The sequence below is a fragment of the Purpureocillium takamizusanense genome, chromosome 1 (genome assembly GCF_022605165.1).
Source record: "Purpureocillium takamizusanense chromosome 1, complete sequence".
In the NCBI taxonomy this organism is placed as follows: Eukaryota; Fungi; Ascomycota; class Sordariomycetes; order Hypocreales; family Ophiocordycipitaceae; genus Purpureocillium; species Purpureocillium takamizusanense.
The window spans coordinates 64,621-78,698 of NC_063068.1; the positions used below are offsets into that span (position 1 = coordinate 64,621).

The 14,078-nt window shown below is 60.1% G+C and overlaps 7 protein-coding genes across 7 annotated transcripts; 3 read left to right on the plus strand and 4 right to left on the minus strand.

Annotated features, from left to right (window-relative positions):
- Positions 1 to 88: 88 nt before the first annotated feature.
- On the minus strand, positions 89 to 1,638 carry JDV02_000026 (uncharacterized protein). Its single transcript, XM_047980793.1, has 2 exons — positions 940 to 1,638; positions 89 to 861 (listed from the first exon to the last, which is right to left on the minus strand). The coding sequence occupies exons 1-2, from the start codon at positions 1,469 to 1,471 to the stop codon at positions 197 to 199; spliced, it is 1,197 nt and encodes a 398-aa protein (XP_047836750.1). The 5' UTR covers positions 1,472 to 1,638; the 3' UTR covers positions 89 to 196.
- A 783-nt stretch (positions 1,639 to 2,421) lies between these two features.
- JDV02_000027 (uncharacterized protein) lies at positions 2,422 to 3,685 on the minus strand. Its single transcript, XM_047980794.1, has one exon. The coding sequence runs from the start codon at positions 3,612 to 3,614 to the stop codon at positions 2,478 to 2,480; it is 1,137 nt and encodes a 378-aa protein (XP_047836751.1). The 5' UTR covers positions 3,615 to 3,685; the 3' UTR covers positions 2,422 to 2,477.
- A 518-nt stretch (positions 3,686 to 4,203) lies between these two features.
- Positions 4,204 to 6,982, plus strand: TMN2 (Transmembrane 9 super member 2). Its single transcript, XM_047980795.1, has 2 exons — positions 4,204 to 6,387; positions 6,447 to 6,982. The coding sequence occupies exons 1-2, from the start codon at positions 4,515 to 4,517 to the stop codon at positions 6,512 to 6,514; spliced, it is 1,941 nt and encodes a 646-aa protein (XP_047836752.1). The 5' UTR covers positions 4,204 to 4,514; the 3' UTR covers positions 6,515 to 6,982.
- JDV02_000029 (uncharacterized protein) lies at positions 6,506 to 8,268 on the minus strand. The gene is made up of 2 exons (XM_047980796.1): positions 8,060 to 8,268; positions 6,506 to 7,987 (listed from the first exon to the last, which is right to left on the minus strand). The coding sequence occupies exons 1-2, from the start codon at positions 8,205 to 8,207 to the stop codon at positions 7,104 to 7,106; spliced, it is 1,032 nt and encodes a 343-aa protein (XP_047836753.1). The 5' UTR covers positions 8,208 to 8,268; the 3' UTR covers positions 6,506 to 7,103.
- A 163-nt stretch (positions 8,269 to 8,431) lies between these two features.
- On the plus strand, positions 8,432 to 9,688 carry JDV02_000030 (uncharacterized protein). Its single transcript, XM_047980797.1, has 4 exons — positions 8,432 to 8,876; positions 9,148 to 9,241; positions 9,298 to 9,354; positions 9,406 to 9,688. Exons 1-4 carry the CDS (start codon positions 8,536 to 8,538, stop codon positions 9,412 to 9,414), a joined length of 501 nt encoding a protein of 166 aa, XP_047836754.1. The 5' UTR covers positions 8,432 to 8,535; the 3' UTR covers positions 9,415 to 9,688.
- A 307-nt stretch (positions 9,689 to 9,995) lies between these two features.
- On the plus strand, positions 9,996 to 12,493 carry ALG10 (glucosyltransferase; the record flags this gene model as incomplete). The annotated part of the gene is made up of 5 exons (XM_047980798.1): positions 9,996 to 10,214; positions 10,267 to 10,355; positions 10,405 to 10,997; positions 11,046 to 11,183; positions 11,232 to 12,493. The coding sequence occupies 5 exons, from the start codon at positions 9,996 to 9,998 to the stop codon at positions 12,311 to 12,313; spliced, it is 2,121 nt and encodes a 706-aa protein (XP_047836755.1). The 3' UTR covers positions 12,314 to 12,493.
- Positions 12,372 to 13,694, minus strand: JDV02_000032 (uncharacterized protein). Its single transcript, XM_047980799.1, has one exon. The coding sequence runs from the start codon at positions 13,151 to 13,153 to the stop codon at positions 12,575 to 12,577; it is 579 nt and encodes a 192-aa protein (XP_047836756.1). The 5' UTR covers positions 13,154 to 13,694; the 3' UTR covers positions 12,372 to 12,574.
- Between the last annotated feature and the right edge of the window lie 384 nt (positions 13,695 to 14,078).

Genomic DNA, 14,078 nt, shown 5'->3' on the forward strand with positions numbered 1-14,078 from the left:
TCTATTTTTCCCGCGATACGATGCTTACGAGTCCCATTGGGGGTAATTTGTCTTGGCCACAACCCCGTTCCTTGACTCCCTTTGCGCCGACCCATGTGAAAGCACGTGCGTGACGACGCACATGGCTCAATACTTACATCTTGCTTGCAGCTAGATTTGCCTTTTGGCTTCTTGCGTGGCTGACCGACGGGGCGGCTCAGTCAATGTTGACGGTGGTCTTGGACGTCGATGCTTTTGCCCGACCACCCCTTCGGGGGGCGGCGCCTGCCGTGCCTCCGCCTCGCGTCGTCCTGCCCTTTGGCCTTCTGGCCTCATCGGGGGCAACTTCGGGATGCTTACCCTTGGGCTCCGCCTTCACGACCGGGGGTTCCGGCTCGGGGGGGTCGGGCTTGACGATGCCGCTGACGGCCTCGAGCAGCTGCTTGTCGGCCCATTTGGCACCGAACCTCGGCACCGCGTCCTCGAGGGGCGGCTGCTGCTGTGCTTGGGCGTCCTTGCCGTGCACGGCGGCGGCGGCTGTGGGCTGGGCGTCGTCGGCCTTTGGCCTGAGGAAGAGGCTCTCGTTGTACACCTCCCAGGCAGCCTCCTCGTTTTCGTCCGTGTAGCGCATCTTGCGCCAAGGCTCGCTCTGGACGTAGCGCAGGCGGTCGGCCATGGTCTCGGTTGTGACGGCGTCGCCGTCGCCGGTGGCCTTGATGGTCATGTGGATGGCGCGCGCAGCAGTGGAGGAGGCGCCGCCGGCACCGGCGTCTTTGGAGGCGGCGGCGGCGGCGTTGCGCTCCTGTTGCGTGGTGGCGTCGATGTGATGTAGCTGCGGGCGGAGGTGGACGAGCGAGGAGACGGGTGTAAGATGGAGATCCTCTGCGTGACGGGCAACAGTCAGCTTGCGAGCCATGGGCATGGCCTCTGGGACAGGAGGCAAGGGGAGGGAACACTCACTGCCTTGAAAGACGCCGACCATGTACTGCACCTCGTTGGTGTCGGGGTACTGGCCGCCGAGGGTCTGCGTGCGCAGGACCTTGTCCTGCCTCACGGCGTCGTTCCAGTCGAGGTACTGGTCCTCGTCGTCTGCGCCGGCGGCCGCGGCGTCGCCCTTCTTGCGGCCGGGCCCTCGCTGCTGGACGGCGCCGAAGCCGAAGCCGCCGGCGAGGCCGTGGCTGCCGCCGTTCTTGGTGGCCATGGAGGCGTTGAGTGTGCGCCCCCACTTGAGGCCCTTCTCGCGATCGTAGGCGACGCCCGTGTCGAGGGGCATGTCGACCTCGACCATGCCCGAGTGGGCCTTGACGCGCATCTCGGTGGGCGGCGGGCGCGGCGCGTCATCGGTACGGTTCGGGTGCTGCAAGACGAGAAGTCGCCGGCCGAGCGGCAGCGCCGGGTTGAGGAAGACCTGATACGACGCCGTGATGGGGTCCGAGGACGAGTCGGCCGTGTCGTTTGTGTCGACGGCCTTGGGGGCTGCGGCTGTGGGCATGGCGCGCGGCGGTCGGAGAGGGGGGAATTTTTCAGGGCGGCGGGGCGTCCTCGATGAGTGCGTCCTCTCCCAGCGAAGAGGGAACGATCAATGTCGAGGCCCCGAGGAATCACACAAGGCGCAGCATTGGGAGCGAGGGCGAGGTTGGTGACGAGGTGGGGGTTTGTCGGTCGCAAACTGCGTGCCAACAAGCGGCTTTCAAGAAAATTCATGGTGGCGGCAGCTCTTATCTTATCAGCCAACCGTGGACGGCGGGATGAGGCAGGAGTGCGCCCAGACTACACTTGCCCGCCATGGCAGACGCCAGAAGAAGACTTGACCTCACAAAAGCTGCAATTGATACGTGGCAGTCGGCCCATGTCTCGCCAATGTGCGTCTCGCCAATGTGCCGTGACGCATCGGCCATTTGCCCGTGGCGCGCCCGCTTGCGACAAAATGTGCTTTCCCCGCTATCGCCTCGACTTGTGGCTTCGTGACCCCCTGGTTGGAGAAGTGCGGAGGATTCAAGAGCACCCCGCCTCGCCTGTTGGCGTCTCATTTGTCTGAGTCACCGAAGTCGAAGAAGCAGGCAGGACCATTAATACCTAGGTTCTCTGTATGTATACTGAACTTATGTACCTCTACATCTAATGCTCCACCTCTCTGGGTTCCCCCCCGCGTAGCCTGACTTATTGGCGCCAGCTTGGCAGAGTGCAAAAGCGATACACCTGATGTACTGCCGGTGGCCAGTTGGAGGTCGATGCCATTGTACACGGAAACATGCGTGGGTACCGTGCCCGCCATGATTCACCATGACTCTGTGGACAATTGGTGGCGGGAGAGACAGTGGGACAAGCCATGATGGCATGGACACGAACGCCCCAGAAGACATGGTGCGAGGATGCCATGCCACGTCTTGGCTGGAACGAAGTGATGGGGAGATGAAAATAGTCTTTGAATCTCAAAGAAAGAGGCAGGCACGTTTTGATGCATAGATGTTGTATTGGGGCGATGTAGGCCGCAGGATCTACCTCCGCTTTCCCCTGTCCCGCCGGCCGCCTTCCATGACCCTGACCTTCTTCTGGAACCGCTCCCCAATCTCCGGGCCATGGCCGCTGCCCCTCGGCCCGTCGGACGTGTCGAAGCCGCGCTTGCGACTCTTGTCGAGCAGGGCGCGTACGCTGCCGCCAGCGGGCCCCTTGCGCTTGGTGAGGCGGTCGATGCGGTCGACGCCCTCGCCAAGATCGCGCCACTCCTCGCCGCCGAATTGCATACGGGCACTGCGACCGGCCTCCTTGTTCTTCTTTGCGCGGTCCTTCTTGCTGAGCTTGGGGAGGCGCACGAGATTGGTCTCTTCGTACTCGCGGCGCTCGTCCTCGTCCTTGCGCTCCTGCGCCGTCTTCATCTTGCGTCCGCCCTGGACGATGGTCGTACCAATACTAGGCTCGACCATGGGCGCGGCGGACAGCTCCGAGTTGACAAACTCCTCCATGGTGTGAGAGCGCTGTGGCCGGCGGCCGTCGGACTTGTCGCGCGCGCGAGTAGTCTCCATGACCGCGCGGTCGCGCTTCGGTGGCCGGTAGATGCCCGAGGGGCCATCGTCGCGCTCAGTCGGGCGGGCCGTCACGTCGTCGACGAGAGTATGGAGGTTGGGTGCGGCTGCTCGGCCAGGGCGGCGTGAGTGGCTGGGTCGGCGGTCCTGGGCGGCATCATTATCCCCCTCGTCGGAGTCGTCTTCGTCCTCGTCGTCCGACCCGGACTCTGAACCTGAGTGAGCCCCTTTCGAGGTTTTCTTGCCATTCATCTGCTGATCGCGCTGTGTGTCCTCGGCGGTCCGCAAAAAGCGCTCAATGGAAAAGCGTAGCTTCTCTTCGAGGGGCCGCGCCCCCTTCTCCAGGTAGAGGCGTAGCTCGACGAGCTTAGCACGGACGGAGTCATCCAGATCGGTGCTGCCCGCGGCCGACTTGGCATTGCGTAGCTTGAGAAGGATGAGAAAGACGAGATTCTGGAGGTAGGAGAGCAGCAGCTCGTTCTTGACGTCTAGTAGGGAAATGCCGTCCTTGGGGTGCTCGATCTCGGCGATCTTCGGGGTCGCTTCTTGGGCGAGCGACAGCGACTGAGTCAGAGAGCCCAGAAGGGCCGGCAGGGTCGTCGGTGCGGCCATGGCCTCTGTCCACCGCGTGGGTTGGAATGACGACGGCAACGGTAATGGCAATGGTCGATGTTGATGAGGTGCAGTGGAAAATTCGAGGCTTCCCACCGCGAGCATCAAAACGGCACTTTTTTTTTTGTCGAAACTTTTTAGCGGGGCCATCCATATCAGCTGGCCGCCCATGACCGCCAGGCTGGTTCCAGGTTACCGCCCGCCACCCAGCGGGGCCGCGAGACACGGGCGGGCGCCTCGGGCTGCTGAGACATCCATTGGACACACCTCCAGGGTACCTAGCGAGCGACGGGACGGAATGGAGGTGGCCACGGGCAGCACCACCGGCCCCGCCATAGGGACATGACGCGCTGTGCCGCAGCTACCGTTGGCGCTGCAGAGCGCTCCAGCTACCTGTACCTTCCTACCCACCGCCTAATAACGTCGCAAACGCTCCAGGCGGGCTCCAGCTGCACTGACGATGAACTTGGTGAAGGTGAGATGCCCACGTCAGCGCTCCTAACTAAGCCCCTTTGGGAATTTTTGCCAGCTCCCGAACGACAACCTGGCCTGCGGAATGATGAGGGAAACCTGGAAGCTGCGGCTGCCTTGCACTCCCATTCAGACACGACAACCATCGCCAGCCTGGTCGCTGCACCCACGATTCTCACGGACACCGCCATCTGCGTCCGACCGCGACACGCGCCTTCTCACTGCGTCCCGCTGTGTCTGCGGCCCGTTGCGACCTGATCCCGTTCGCATAGACATACGCCTCTTAATTAAGTACTCCGTCCGTGCTGGTCCAGCCCCGTCCTGGGCTTGCTCATCACCCACCCAAGGCGACGCCGAATCTCGAGCCGCCGCCTCCCTGCGATACTCGCGACGCCGACGCCCCTTGGAATGGTCTGAACAGAGCAAGCCATGTATTTTCGAGACGCTGCGCCTGCGGCGCTCTTCGCGGCGCTCCTCGCCGCGCCGCAGCTCGCCTCCGCCTTCTACCTGCCAGGCGTCGCACCGACCTCCTACAAGCCTGGGGATCGCGTTCCGCTCAATGTCAACAGTATCAAGCCCGTCGCCGCGCTGCAGGACTACCGTTTGCACTCGGTCATCTCGTACGACTACTACCACCCAGCGTTCCAGTTCTGTCAACCAAAGGATGGGCCCGAATATGTCTCGGAGAGTTTGGGGAGCATCCTCTTTGGCGACAGGATCATGACGTCGCCTTTTGAGCTGTATATGGGCAAGAACGAGACGTGTAAGCCGTTGTGCAAGGCGACGTACCCAGAGAAAATGAGAGAATTCGTCATCGAGAGGATCGAGCAGGGCTACAGCCTCAACTGGCTTGTGGATGGCTTGCCCGCCGGGCAGAAGATTCAGGATGATCTGACCGGCACCACCTTCTATAGCCCCGGCTTTATGCTCGGTGGCTTCCTTGGTGAGGACATTGAGGATGAGGAGATCTTTTTCAACAATCACTACGAGATCTGGATCGAATACCACGAGGTCAGCGGCGACCCGAACCAGCTTCGCGTAGTTGGCGTCGTCGTTCAACCCGGGTCCAAGGACTACCCTGGCGAAGCTGATTGTGGCGACAACCACGGCCCCGTCCTCTTCAAGTCGGGCGAGAAGGACCAGGAGGTGCAGTTCAGCTACAGCGTCTACTGGAAAAAGTCGGACACGGCCTGGGCCACTCGTTGGGACAAGTACCTGCACGTCTTTGACCCCAAGATCCACTGGTTCTGGCTGATAGACACGGCCATTATCGTCGTCATCCTTGTCCTCACCGTCATGTCAATCCTGGTCAGGACGCTCAAAAAGGACATTACCCGCTATAACCGCCTGGACCAGATCAACCTCGACGATCTCAGCGGAACCTCCGCGCTCGAGGACGGCGTGCAGGAAGACTCGGGCTGGAAGCTGGTCCATGGCGATGTCTTTCGCACGCCTTCGCGCCCGCTTCTCCTCTCCGTGCTTCTGGGCAATGGCGCACAGCTCTTTGTCATGACCGGCACCACCATCGTCTTTGCCCTCCTCGGCTTCCTCTCGCCGTCGAATCGCGGCTCTCTGGGCACAATCATGATCCTACTTTACACCCTTCTCGGCTTCGTCGGCGGCTATGCCTCTGCCCGCGTGTACAAGGCCCTGCAGGGCGAGCAGTGGAAGCTCAACATCGCGCTCACCCCTCTGTTGGTTCCCGGCATCGTCTTTTCCGCCTTCTTCCTGTTGGACATTTTCCTGTGGGCCAAGGGGTCGTCAGGCGCGGTGCCCTTTACCACGATGCTCGTCATCATTGGCATCTGGTTCGTCATCTCGATTCCTCTTTCCGTGGCCGGCTCGTGGCTCGGTTTCCGCAGTCGGCAGATCGAGGCACCCGTCCGCACCAACCAGATCCCGCGACAGATCCCCCCTTGCACGACGTACCTGAAGCCCATTCCGAGCATGCTCATCGTCGGCCTGCTGCCGTTTGGTGCCATTTTCGTGGAGCTCTACTTCATCATGAGCTCCATCTGGTTCAGTCGCATTTACTACATGTTTGGCTTCCTCTTCCTCTGCTACGGCCTCATGATTGTCGTTTGCGCCGCCGTCACCGTCCTTATGACCTACTTCCTGCTCTGCTCCGAGAACTACAACTGGCAGTGGCGCTCGTTCCTCGCCGCCGGCACCAGCGGCGTCTACATCTTCCTCAACTGCCTACTGTACCTGGTGACCAAGGTGAAGCTCGCCACCATGGCCGGCACCGTGCTGTACATTGGCTATAGCGCGCTCATTTCCTTTTTGTTCTTTATTCTTGCTGGTACGTTTTGTTCTCCCACGGCCCGCGGTATACTTCTTTCCATGTCTAACACACGACAGGCTCCATTGGCTATTTTGCCAGCTGGTGGTTCGTTCGCAAGATTTACTCTTCCATCAAGATCGACTAAGACTTATGGGGAGCCATGGCGACCTTTCCAAGCTGTGTGGCACTATCGCAGGACGGTGCCGCTCTGCACTTGTACAAATATTGTTTGCTTGACCAGCTGAACTGCCCCGTCCCGGATGCCGCGCGGGTGTTGTGGTCTCAAAGAGGGGTAGCCATTGTGCCGCACGCGGCGCAGGATGTGTGTGAGGTTAAAAAGCGAAGTTGATAGACACATGATTGTAAACGTTGCATCGGTAATAAAGCCAACTCAGTGACAATACCTAAGGTTATCGCGACTTGTTGACGCCTTGTATAGAGTCGAACCACGCAGTCACATTGCGACACGGTTCATGGCGCATACGCCAGGGAGGCGCGGACCACAGGACTGCTACCTAGTTCGAGACCGCAGAGGTCTCTTGGATCGAGGATGGAAAGGCAAGTTGCGCAGCGTTCAGGGTAAGATGCCTCATCAAGTAGCAAAGAGGTGGGGGAATGCAGCTCACGCCATGAATATTCGTTTCATTAAAATTGTGCTGCGACCGCTTGTTCCTCGCCAGCGTGAAAGACTCCAGAAACTAAATTCGCATTCAGCGCACGACACAGCGTGGGCACTAGTCATCGTCGTCATCGTCATCGTCCAGGTCATCCAGGTTCGTGAACTGGAACTGTTTCTTCTCGCCGGCGCCCGTGTTGGTCCGCGGCAGCCCCGCCGAGTCGGGTGCGTTGCCTGCAATGCTCGCTCGCCGCCATTCCTCCTGCTCCTTTTCCCGCTGACGTTCTCGCTCCACTCTGATGCGCTCTCTCTCTTCGCGCATCTGCTTCTCACGCTCCTCGCGCTCCTTTTGCTCTTGCTCTTCCTTGACCCTGCGCTCTTCCTCGTCCTTGCGCTTGCGCTCCTCCTCTGTGACGGGATCGTATCCTTTCGGGTCGATGCCTTGTTCGGCGAGGATCTGGTACGAGGCAAGGGCACCAGACCGAATCTTGTCCTCGAGCGGCCACGGAAAGAACAGCTGACCCGACAGGGGGTTGAGGTACTGGCTCATGCCCTCTGGTAGACTGGTGTTCATGGACAGAGCGGTGGTTTGTTGGGTGGGGGGCTCCGAAAGGGGCGCCTGCGAAAGGGCGCCGTTCGGCGCAGGGCTTTGCGTTCGCGAGGGAGTACGCGCAGAAGGCGTCACGGCGGCGGGCGTCTGCGAGTCATTGGCGGCGGGCGTCTGGCCCTCGGGGGAGGCAGGTACCGTGGCAAGGGCGGTGGCTGCGTTGATGGTCGCGGCGGGCGGAAGGGTCGTCTTGCTGATGCGGCGAGCGTAGCTGAGGAGCTCCTCGTAGGCGATGGGATAGTTCGGCTCGCGAGGGAACGTGGTGGTGCGCGTCGTGACAATGCCACGACGCGCTTCGGCGAGGCTCGTGAGAGTATCCTTGATCTGCGTGTCCAGAGCGGCCGAGGTCTGTCGCAGCCGTAGGATGCGCAGGTGGTTCCTCTGATGCGTTTGCACTGTTGTTGGAGCATATTATTTAGCATGAAAGGGCGTGCGTTTTGCGGAAGACGTGATGGCGAGCAACCGACCTTGCTCCAAGCCCTTGCCGAGTTCCGTGTCGGCAGCCTTGAGCTCCTCGGCCTGGCTGACGGACGGGTGATATTTGGCGACGGAATCGATCAGGTTCGACAGGGCCTTTTCCAGCCGCTCGAAGCGGCCGTCGATATATTTGTCCATGCTGCACCAAATGGCGGCGGGCAAGGTTGGTGGAGTAATGTTGACGCTGCGGGGATCAAAGAGGCCGAGGGCGAGGCTGATGAAGAAGATGGAACACCATCTTGTCTTGAGCTTGAGTGGGTCCGCAATTCCTGGTGTGTGGTTGGCTGAAATTTTGGTGTCCGCCTCAGGCACCACCACCCGGGGCTTCCCGTCCGGCAAACTCGCGCAGCGACAGCGACACTCCAACATCATCGGCCATCCTCTTTGACGAACGATTGAACAGCGCACACGGCTTCGACCGCCACGAATCCAGTCATAATGGTCTCCCCTGTAAGTCTTGAAAACCATGGCACATCCTAGGCCCCACGACTGCCCGCCCGACTGTGGCTACGCCGTGGCCCAACACGTGAGAGGAGCCGGCGGACTGACTATGCTTTCCCGCAGACTCCTTTCCGCGCCGCGGAGTTCAAGAGTGCCTACGGCCCCAAGTACGTCTCGACTGTCCCAGATTCGATGCGAGTTCCAACCGAGTCGATTGGCGCCGATGCGCTGGCGTGGCATCGCATCGGAGCCCTGGCCTGTTGTGCCTAACACCGCACGAGGGGCAGCAGAACTGACCGAGCCATCCATCAGATACCACTTCCAGCCCAACTTCCATGGCATGAACAAGACCTCTGCTTTCCGGCTGTAAGTTACTGCTTTATGGTTCGCGTTGCTTTCGATAGAATACATGGATGGAGTGGCGGACGACCACGAAGCCACGAAGCGAGACGACGGGACGATCTGAGTGCGGGCGGGCGCGACCTGAGCCCGCTCAAACGGATGGGAGACACTTCGGCGTGGCGAAATAGTCCTGCTGAGCTTCTGGGAGTTCCACAAGGATCGCGCCGGCTCGTGCACACCCATGAGCAGAGAAGCCAACGGTTGTGGAAGGTTATAGTCACTGACTCACTTGCAGAGGCCTCCGCACCGCTTCCTTTGGCGGCGCTGGCGTCATCGCTGCCCTCCTCTACGTCTCCGGCATTCCTCGTGTTCAGCGCGACATTCTTCAGGTAGGCGATATCGCGAGCATGACGAGGTCTCGGGATGGTGGACTGACATGTGGCAGCAAATCCCCGTGGTTGGAAAGTACTTCATCCCGGCGGAAATCCCGGCTTCGGACAACGTAAGTTGGCTCCTATTTGCCGCCACATTGCGGGTGACTGACTAGATACAGCCTTTCTAAACGATTGTGGTGGACGGTGGAGGGTAGAAACTGTACAACAAACAACCTGTCGAGTCCTGCTGGCAGATGGGTCTGTTTCCTTGCTTCCTTTGTATAAGATGAACAAAATAGAAACATTCGGCAACTTCTCGTGCCACAGTTGGAGTCATTGACAGGGCATGTGCGAGTCGCGTGACGACCACCTCTTGCTTGCGGGCCTTGTATGTCAACTGGGACTAGTTTGACCGGCATCTCTCCGCGTTCCGGCAGGGCCAAACGAATATCACATGTAGACTTATCAGCATTGCTCACTGTTTCGCGGGTTTGGCACTGAGAAAGTTCAACCGTTTCTGTAAATACAGTGCCCAAGACAGTGCAAATGCACTGTGGCATGCTCATCATCCAGATCTGTCCTGTGTGGACAGCTAATCTCCGGGCGACTCTTTCACCACTCAAATGACTTTACACGCGACGAACAAGCACATAATGAGGTAGTCGGGTGAGCAGAGCAGTCTTATGGGATAAAATTCTGCAACACGTTGTACGACTAACTTGCTGCCTGAAGCTGCGCCCGAGACGCGAGACCCGACCACCACCAGCGCATGATGGGTGACACGGCCACGTCGATGCTCATGGCCAGCATCGATTTCAGCACCCTGCTGCTATGCTCGCTTTTGCTGGCTGTATTTTCTTATGTCTTTCTCTTCCATTCACGGGCAGTACGCGACAGACCATGGGCCCTCGTCTTCCCCGCTGTGCTGGCGGCCGCTTGCGTTGCCTGGTCTCGCGTCGTCTCCCGAGAGGTTCCCGAGCCGTACCTTGTATGCCCGTTTCTCACCGAGCGTCAGAGATCCAGGCTGACATCCTGAGCAGGATGAGGTGTTCCACATTCCGCAGGCTCAAAAATACTGCGAGGGCAAGTTTCGCGAGTGGGACGACAAAATCACGACACCCCCGGGGCTGTAAGTACTGCGCAACGTCGGTTCACCGTGTGGAAATTGATAGGATCAGGTACCTGTTCTCGATATCGCTCTTGCAGATGACCAGTTGGCTCGGCTTGGACGGTGCATCTCGCTGCGATGCCGTGAGCCTTCGCGTAGGCAATGCTGCCGGCCTGTTCGCCCTGGTGTACCTGGCGCTGCTCTGTCGCCGAGAGATCGAGGCACAGCTATATGGAGCATTCTCACGATCGCTATCACGTCCATACTCGGCCTACGCGTTACATACCGCGTTCAACATTGCATTGTTTCCGCTCTTATTCTTCTTCTCGGGCCTCTACTACACAGACGTGCTCTCTACGGCCGTCGTCGTCGGCGCGTTTCTCAATCACCTGAAACGCGTGGCGCAAGACAGGAGCTCCTTTACAAGCGACCTCTGCACAGTCGCAATTGGACTACTGGCCTTGTTGATGCGACAGACGAATGTGTTCTGGATCGTCGTTTTCATGGGCGGCCTGGAGGCTGTTCACGCCGTGAAGACGCTCCGACCAGAACGAGCAGATCAACCCTTCATGACGACGCTTGGGGATCAAATCAAGTACTTTGCCTGGCGATATTCGGTCGGCGATATTCATGATCTGCCGCTCCGCCATGCGTGGCACGATGGTGAGTCGCACCTTGCCGGTGCTGGGGGGCCATTCTGACGCCGCCCAGATATGTTGTACACGGCAATCAGTCTCGTGATTGCGGCCCTCTGCAATCCGTTGCGCATTATGCGGCAGGTGTGGCCGTACGTTATGGTTCTCGTCGTCTTCGCCGTTTTTGTGGCCTGGAACGGCGGTGTCGTCCTCGGTGAGTGCTCCCATGCAGACTGTAAGGGATATCGCTCACGATGCGCAGGTGACAAGTCGAATCATGTGGCGACACTTCATCTGGCACAGATGCTCTATATCTGGCCGTTTTTTGCCTTCTTCTCACTGCCGCTGCTCCTACCATCTGTCGTTTCTCTCCTGTGTGCGCTCCATATCGGGGTGAAGTCACAACGGCCACAGCCGCAGTCCACGGTCCATGTTCCAAGCGGGCCTCGAGATAGGCCATTCAACATCTCCGCATCGAGTATCAGCAAGACATCGCCTCGAGATGACGGCACGAGGCCTTCACCTATTGCAGCAAAGCAGTCCAAAGTATCCCTCGCACTGGGCATCGCCGAAGGTTTCAAGTTGTTGTCGTGGCCTCTGTATCTTTTCGGAACGGTGGTACTCGCGGGACTCATAGTCCGCTTCAACACCATCATCCACCCGTTCACGCTAGCAGACAATCGCCATTACATGTTCTACGTCTTCCGGTACACCATTCGGCGTGCGGGCTGGATCCGGTACGCCCTCGTGTTCGCGTACACAGTTAGCCGATGGATGGTCTGGGGCACTCTGGCCGGGTACAGCGGCTTGTCCCCTGCCCCCGCTACGGTGCCAGATGACAGCCCGTATCTGAGCCATCCGTTTTGGATCGCCTATAGTGAGAAGAGGCAGACCAAGGCTAGGTACCCGGCGACGTCGCTAGCCGATGGCCGCACAGCGGAGGACTCTCAGTCACAGCGGCAACTTGCGGACGACCCTTTGCGCTACTCGGCAAACACCGCGTCGACGTCGACGGGCTTGCTGTTTCTGCTCGCGACATCTCTGTCGCTCGTTACGGCGCCTCTAGTAGAGCCCAGGTACTTCATCATTCCATGGGTAGTGTGGAGGCTCTTTGTCCCTGCTTGGAGGCTGCCCGATCATCTGCTCGTCAGCGGCGTGTATACGTTGACGGGCAGAGCCGCTCGGATCTTTACACGGTATGATGTCCGTCTGGTCTTGGAGACTGTGTGGTTTGCGGCGGTAAACCTGGCGACGTGCTACATCTTCATTGCAAAGCCATATGTATGGCGTGCCGAGGACGGGACGGCGCTAGACGACGGGCGCCTGCAGCGGTTCATGTGGTAGTCGATGATCGGGCGTCAAGCAAGAGCTATGCCCACAGCATCACAAGGAATAGCGCCGTGGTGCAAAACGGACGTCGTATTTTGACGATAGATACATACACGTAGTTCCCTTCCCTTTACCCTGTCCCGTGCTGGCACGCGTGAGCGTGAAAAAGAAGCCGCTGCGCCGGAAAGATGTCCCATAAGTCATTATATACGTTGGCCAGCTACGTGAAGCCGGCTGCGGTGGCGAGCCCCATGGTGGGCATTTCATAACCAGCCATCATAGACTCAGCCGGTCGAGACTCAAGCCGTCATTGCTGCGAACGCGGCGTACAACGCCGAGCTTGAAGAAGCGCTCCTCGCCGCCGGCGGTGCGCCCGCCAATGTACCACTTGTCCGCGCCGAGGGCATCCCTGAACCCCTCGCTGCTGCTATCGCTGCCGCGGCGGCGTGCGCCCGAGCGGTTCGGGATGGGGATGCTGTTTACGGCTGAGGGGGAGCGGCCGGTGGCGTTGTTGCTGTGAGGTGTCGGGGACGCAGAGGGTGTGATGGAGGCGGCGGCTGCGGCTGCGGCTGCCGCGGATATGGTGCGCGGTGAGGATGACGATGGCGGCGGTGGTGATGATGATGACGAAGGCGGCGATGTGGATGCGCTCTGAGCGTGGGCGTGATGGTGGTTGTGATGGTGATGGTGATGGGAGTAGCCAGCAGTCGTGTAGTTCGCTGAGGCGGCTGGGCTGCCCGACGTGGAGGCCTGGCTGGTGTGCTTGTTGGGCTGTTGCGTGGTCTGTAGGGAGGGACCCTGCTGGCGGAAGGCGGAGAGGAAAGAGGTGAGGAAGTAGGGTCGCTGGGACGGCATCGCGACGCCGCCGAGTTGGTGGAGCTGTGATCGTTGAAGAGGGGAGCGAGCGGGCGGGCGGGTGTGGCACTCGACGAGCACCGGGAAAGAAAGGGCAGCGGGGTGTGTCGATGGTTTCGTCGCAGATGCCTAGCTAGTGCGAGTGATGGCGAGTCGTACTCACGCGGCGGCGAGGGGACGGCGTTGATGAGATGCCGGCTGGTTGATGAAGCCAAGCCCTGGAGGGGTTCGGGTGGGCGGAAGAGTTGCAGGGCAAGGGCAGCGCCGGGTCGGTCGCCTCAACACCAAGTCGGTCGGGCAGGCAGCTCGCCGGGTCGGACAGGCTCGCGGGCGGCCTGGTCGGGATCGTGTCAAACGTCGGGGCATGCGATGGGCAGCGTGCGTGCGTGCGTGCGTGGGATGCGTGTATGTGTGGTGTGTCGTGGAAGAGAGGGAGGGGGTGGTGGTCGTCGGTAATGATGTCCGTCCCGACGAGTAGGTAGGTACAGTATACTTTAGTGGTTGAAAATCTCGGACAACTGCGGGAAGCAGCGGCGGCCACGGGCGGCGGCGGTTGAGGTGGTGGTGTGTGGTGCGCTGCGGTGTGTTTGGTGCATCAGTGTGTGCGTGTGTGTAGGAGAGGAGAGAAACCCCAGCCGGCCATGTACTCCGCCCGCAGACAGGCGATGCGATGCGTCCCGTCTCTGACGTCGAGGGCGAAGGATCCATGGCTGCGCTGCCGCGGCCGCTCGGTAAAAGCCGGGGGGTGGGTGGCCAGCAGGGTGAGGTTCCTGGGTGGGTACTGGTAACAGTGACTAATGGCGGGGTCGCGATAGGCTGCGCGGGGAGGGAGGCGCCTGCCCAGCTGGCTGGGCTGGCTGTCGAGCACGGGCCAGGTATGGAGGTAAGAAGTACCTGGATGGCCGCGGCGCAGTGCGCGAGAGAC

Coding starts and splice junctions, on each gene's coding strand:
- JDV02_000032 (XM_047980799.1), bottom strand. CDS start 13,153: ATGCCGTCCCAGCGACCCTACTTCCTCACCTCTTTCCTCTCCGCCTTC.
- JDV02_000027 (XM_047980794.1), bottom strand. CDS start 3,614: ATGGCCGCACCGACGACCCTGCCGGCCCTTCTGGGCTCTCTGACTCAG.
- JDV02_000030 (XM_047980797.1), top strand. CDS start 8,536: ATGGCACATCCTAGGCCCCACGACTGCCCGCCCGACTGTGGCTACGCC. Junction 8,877..9,147: donor AAGACCTCTGCTTTCCGGCT/GTAAGTTACTGC, acceptor ACTCACTTGCAG/AGGCCTCCGCACCGCTTCCT. Junction 9,242..9,297: donor TTCAGCGCGACATTCTTCAG/GTAGGCGATATC, acceptor GACATGTGGCAG/CAAATCCCCGTGGTTGGAAA.
- JDV02_000026 (XM_047980793.1), bottom strand. CDS start 1,471: ATGCCCACAGCCGCAGCCCCCAAGGCCGTCGACACAAACGACACGGCC. Junction 862..939: donor GGTCGGCGTCTTTCAAGGCA/GTGAGTGTTCCC, acceptor CCCGTCACGCAG/AGGATCTCCATCTTACACCC.
- TMN2 (XM_047980795.1), top strand. CDS start 4,515: ATGTATTTTCGAGACGCTGCGCCTGCGGCGCTCTTCGCGGCGCTCCTC. Junction 6,388..6,446: donor TTTGTTCTTTATTCTTGCTG/GTACGTTTTGTT, acceptor AACACACGACAG/GCTCCATTGGCTATTTTGCC.
- JDV02_000029 (XM_047980796.1), bottom strand. CDS start 8,207: ATGGACAAATATATCGACGGCCGCTTCGAGCGGCTGGAAAAGGCCCTG. Junction 7,988..8,059: donor CGGCAAGGGCTTGGAGCAAG/GTCGGTTGCTCG, acceptor CTCCAACAACAG/TGCAAACGCATCAGAGGAAC.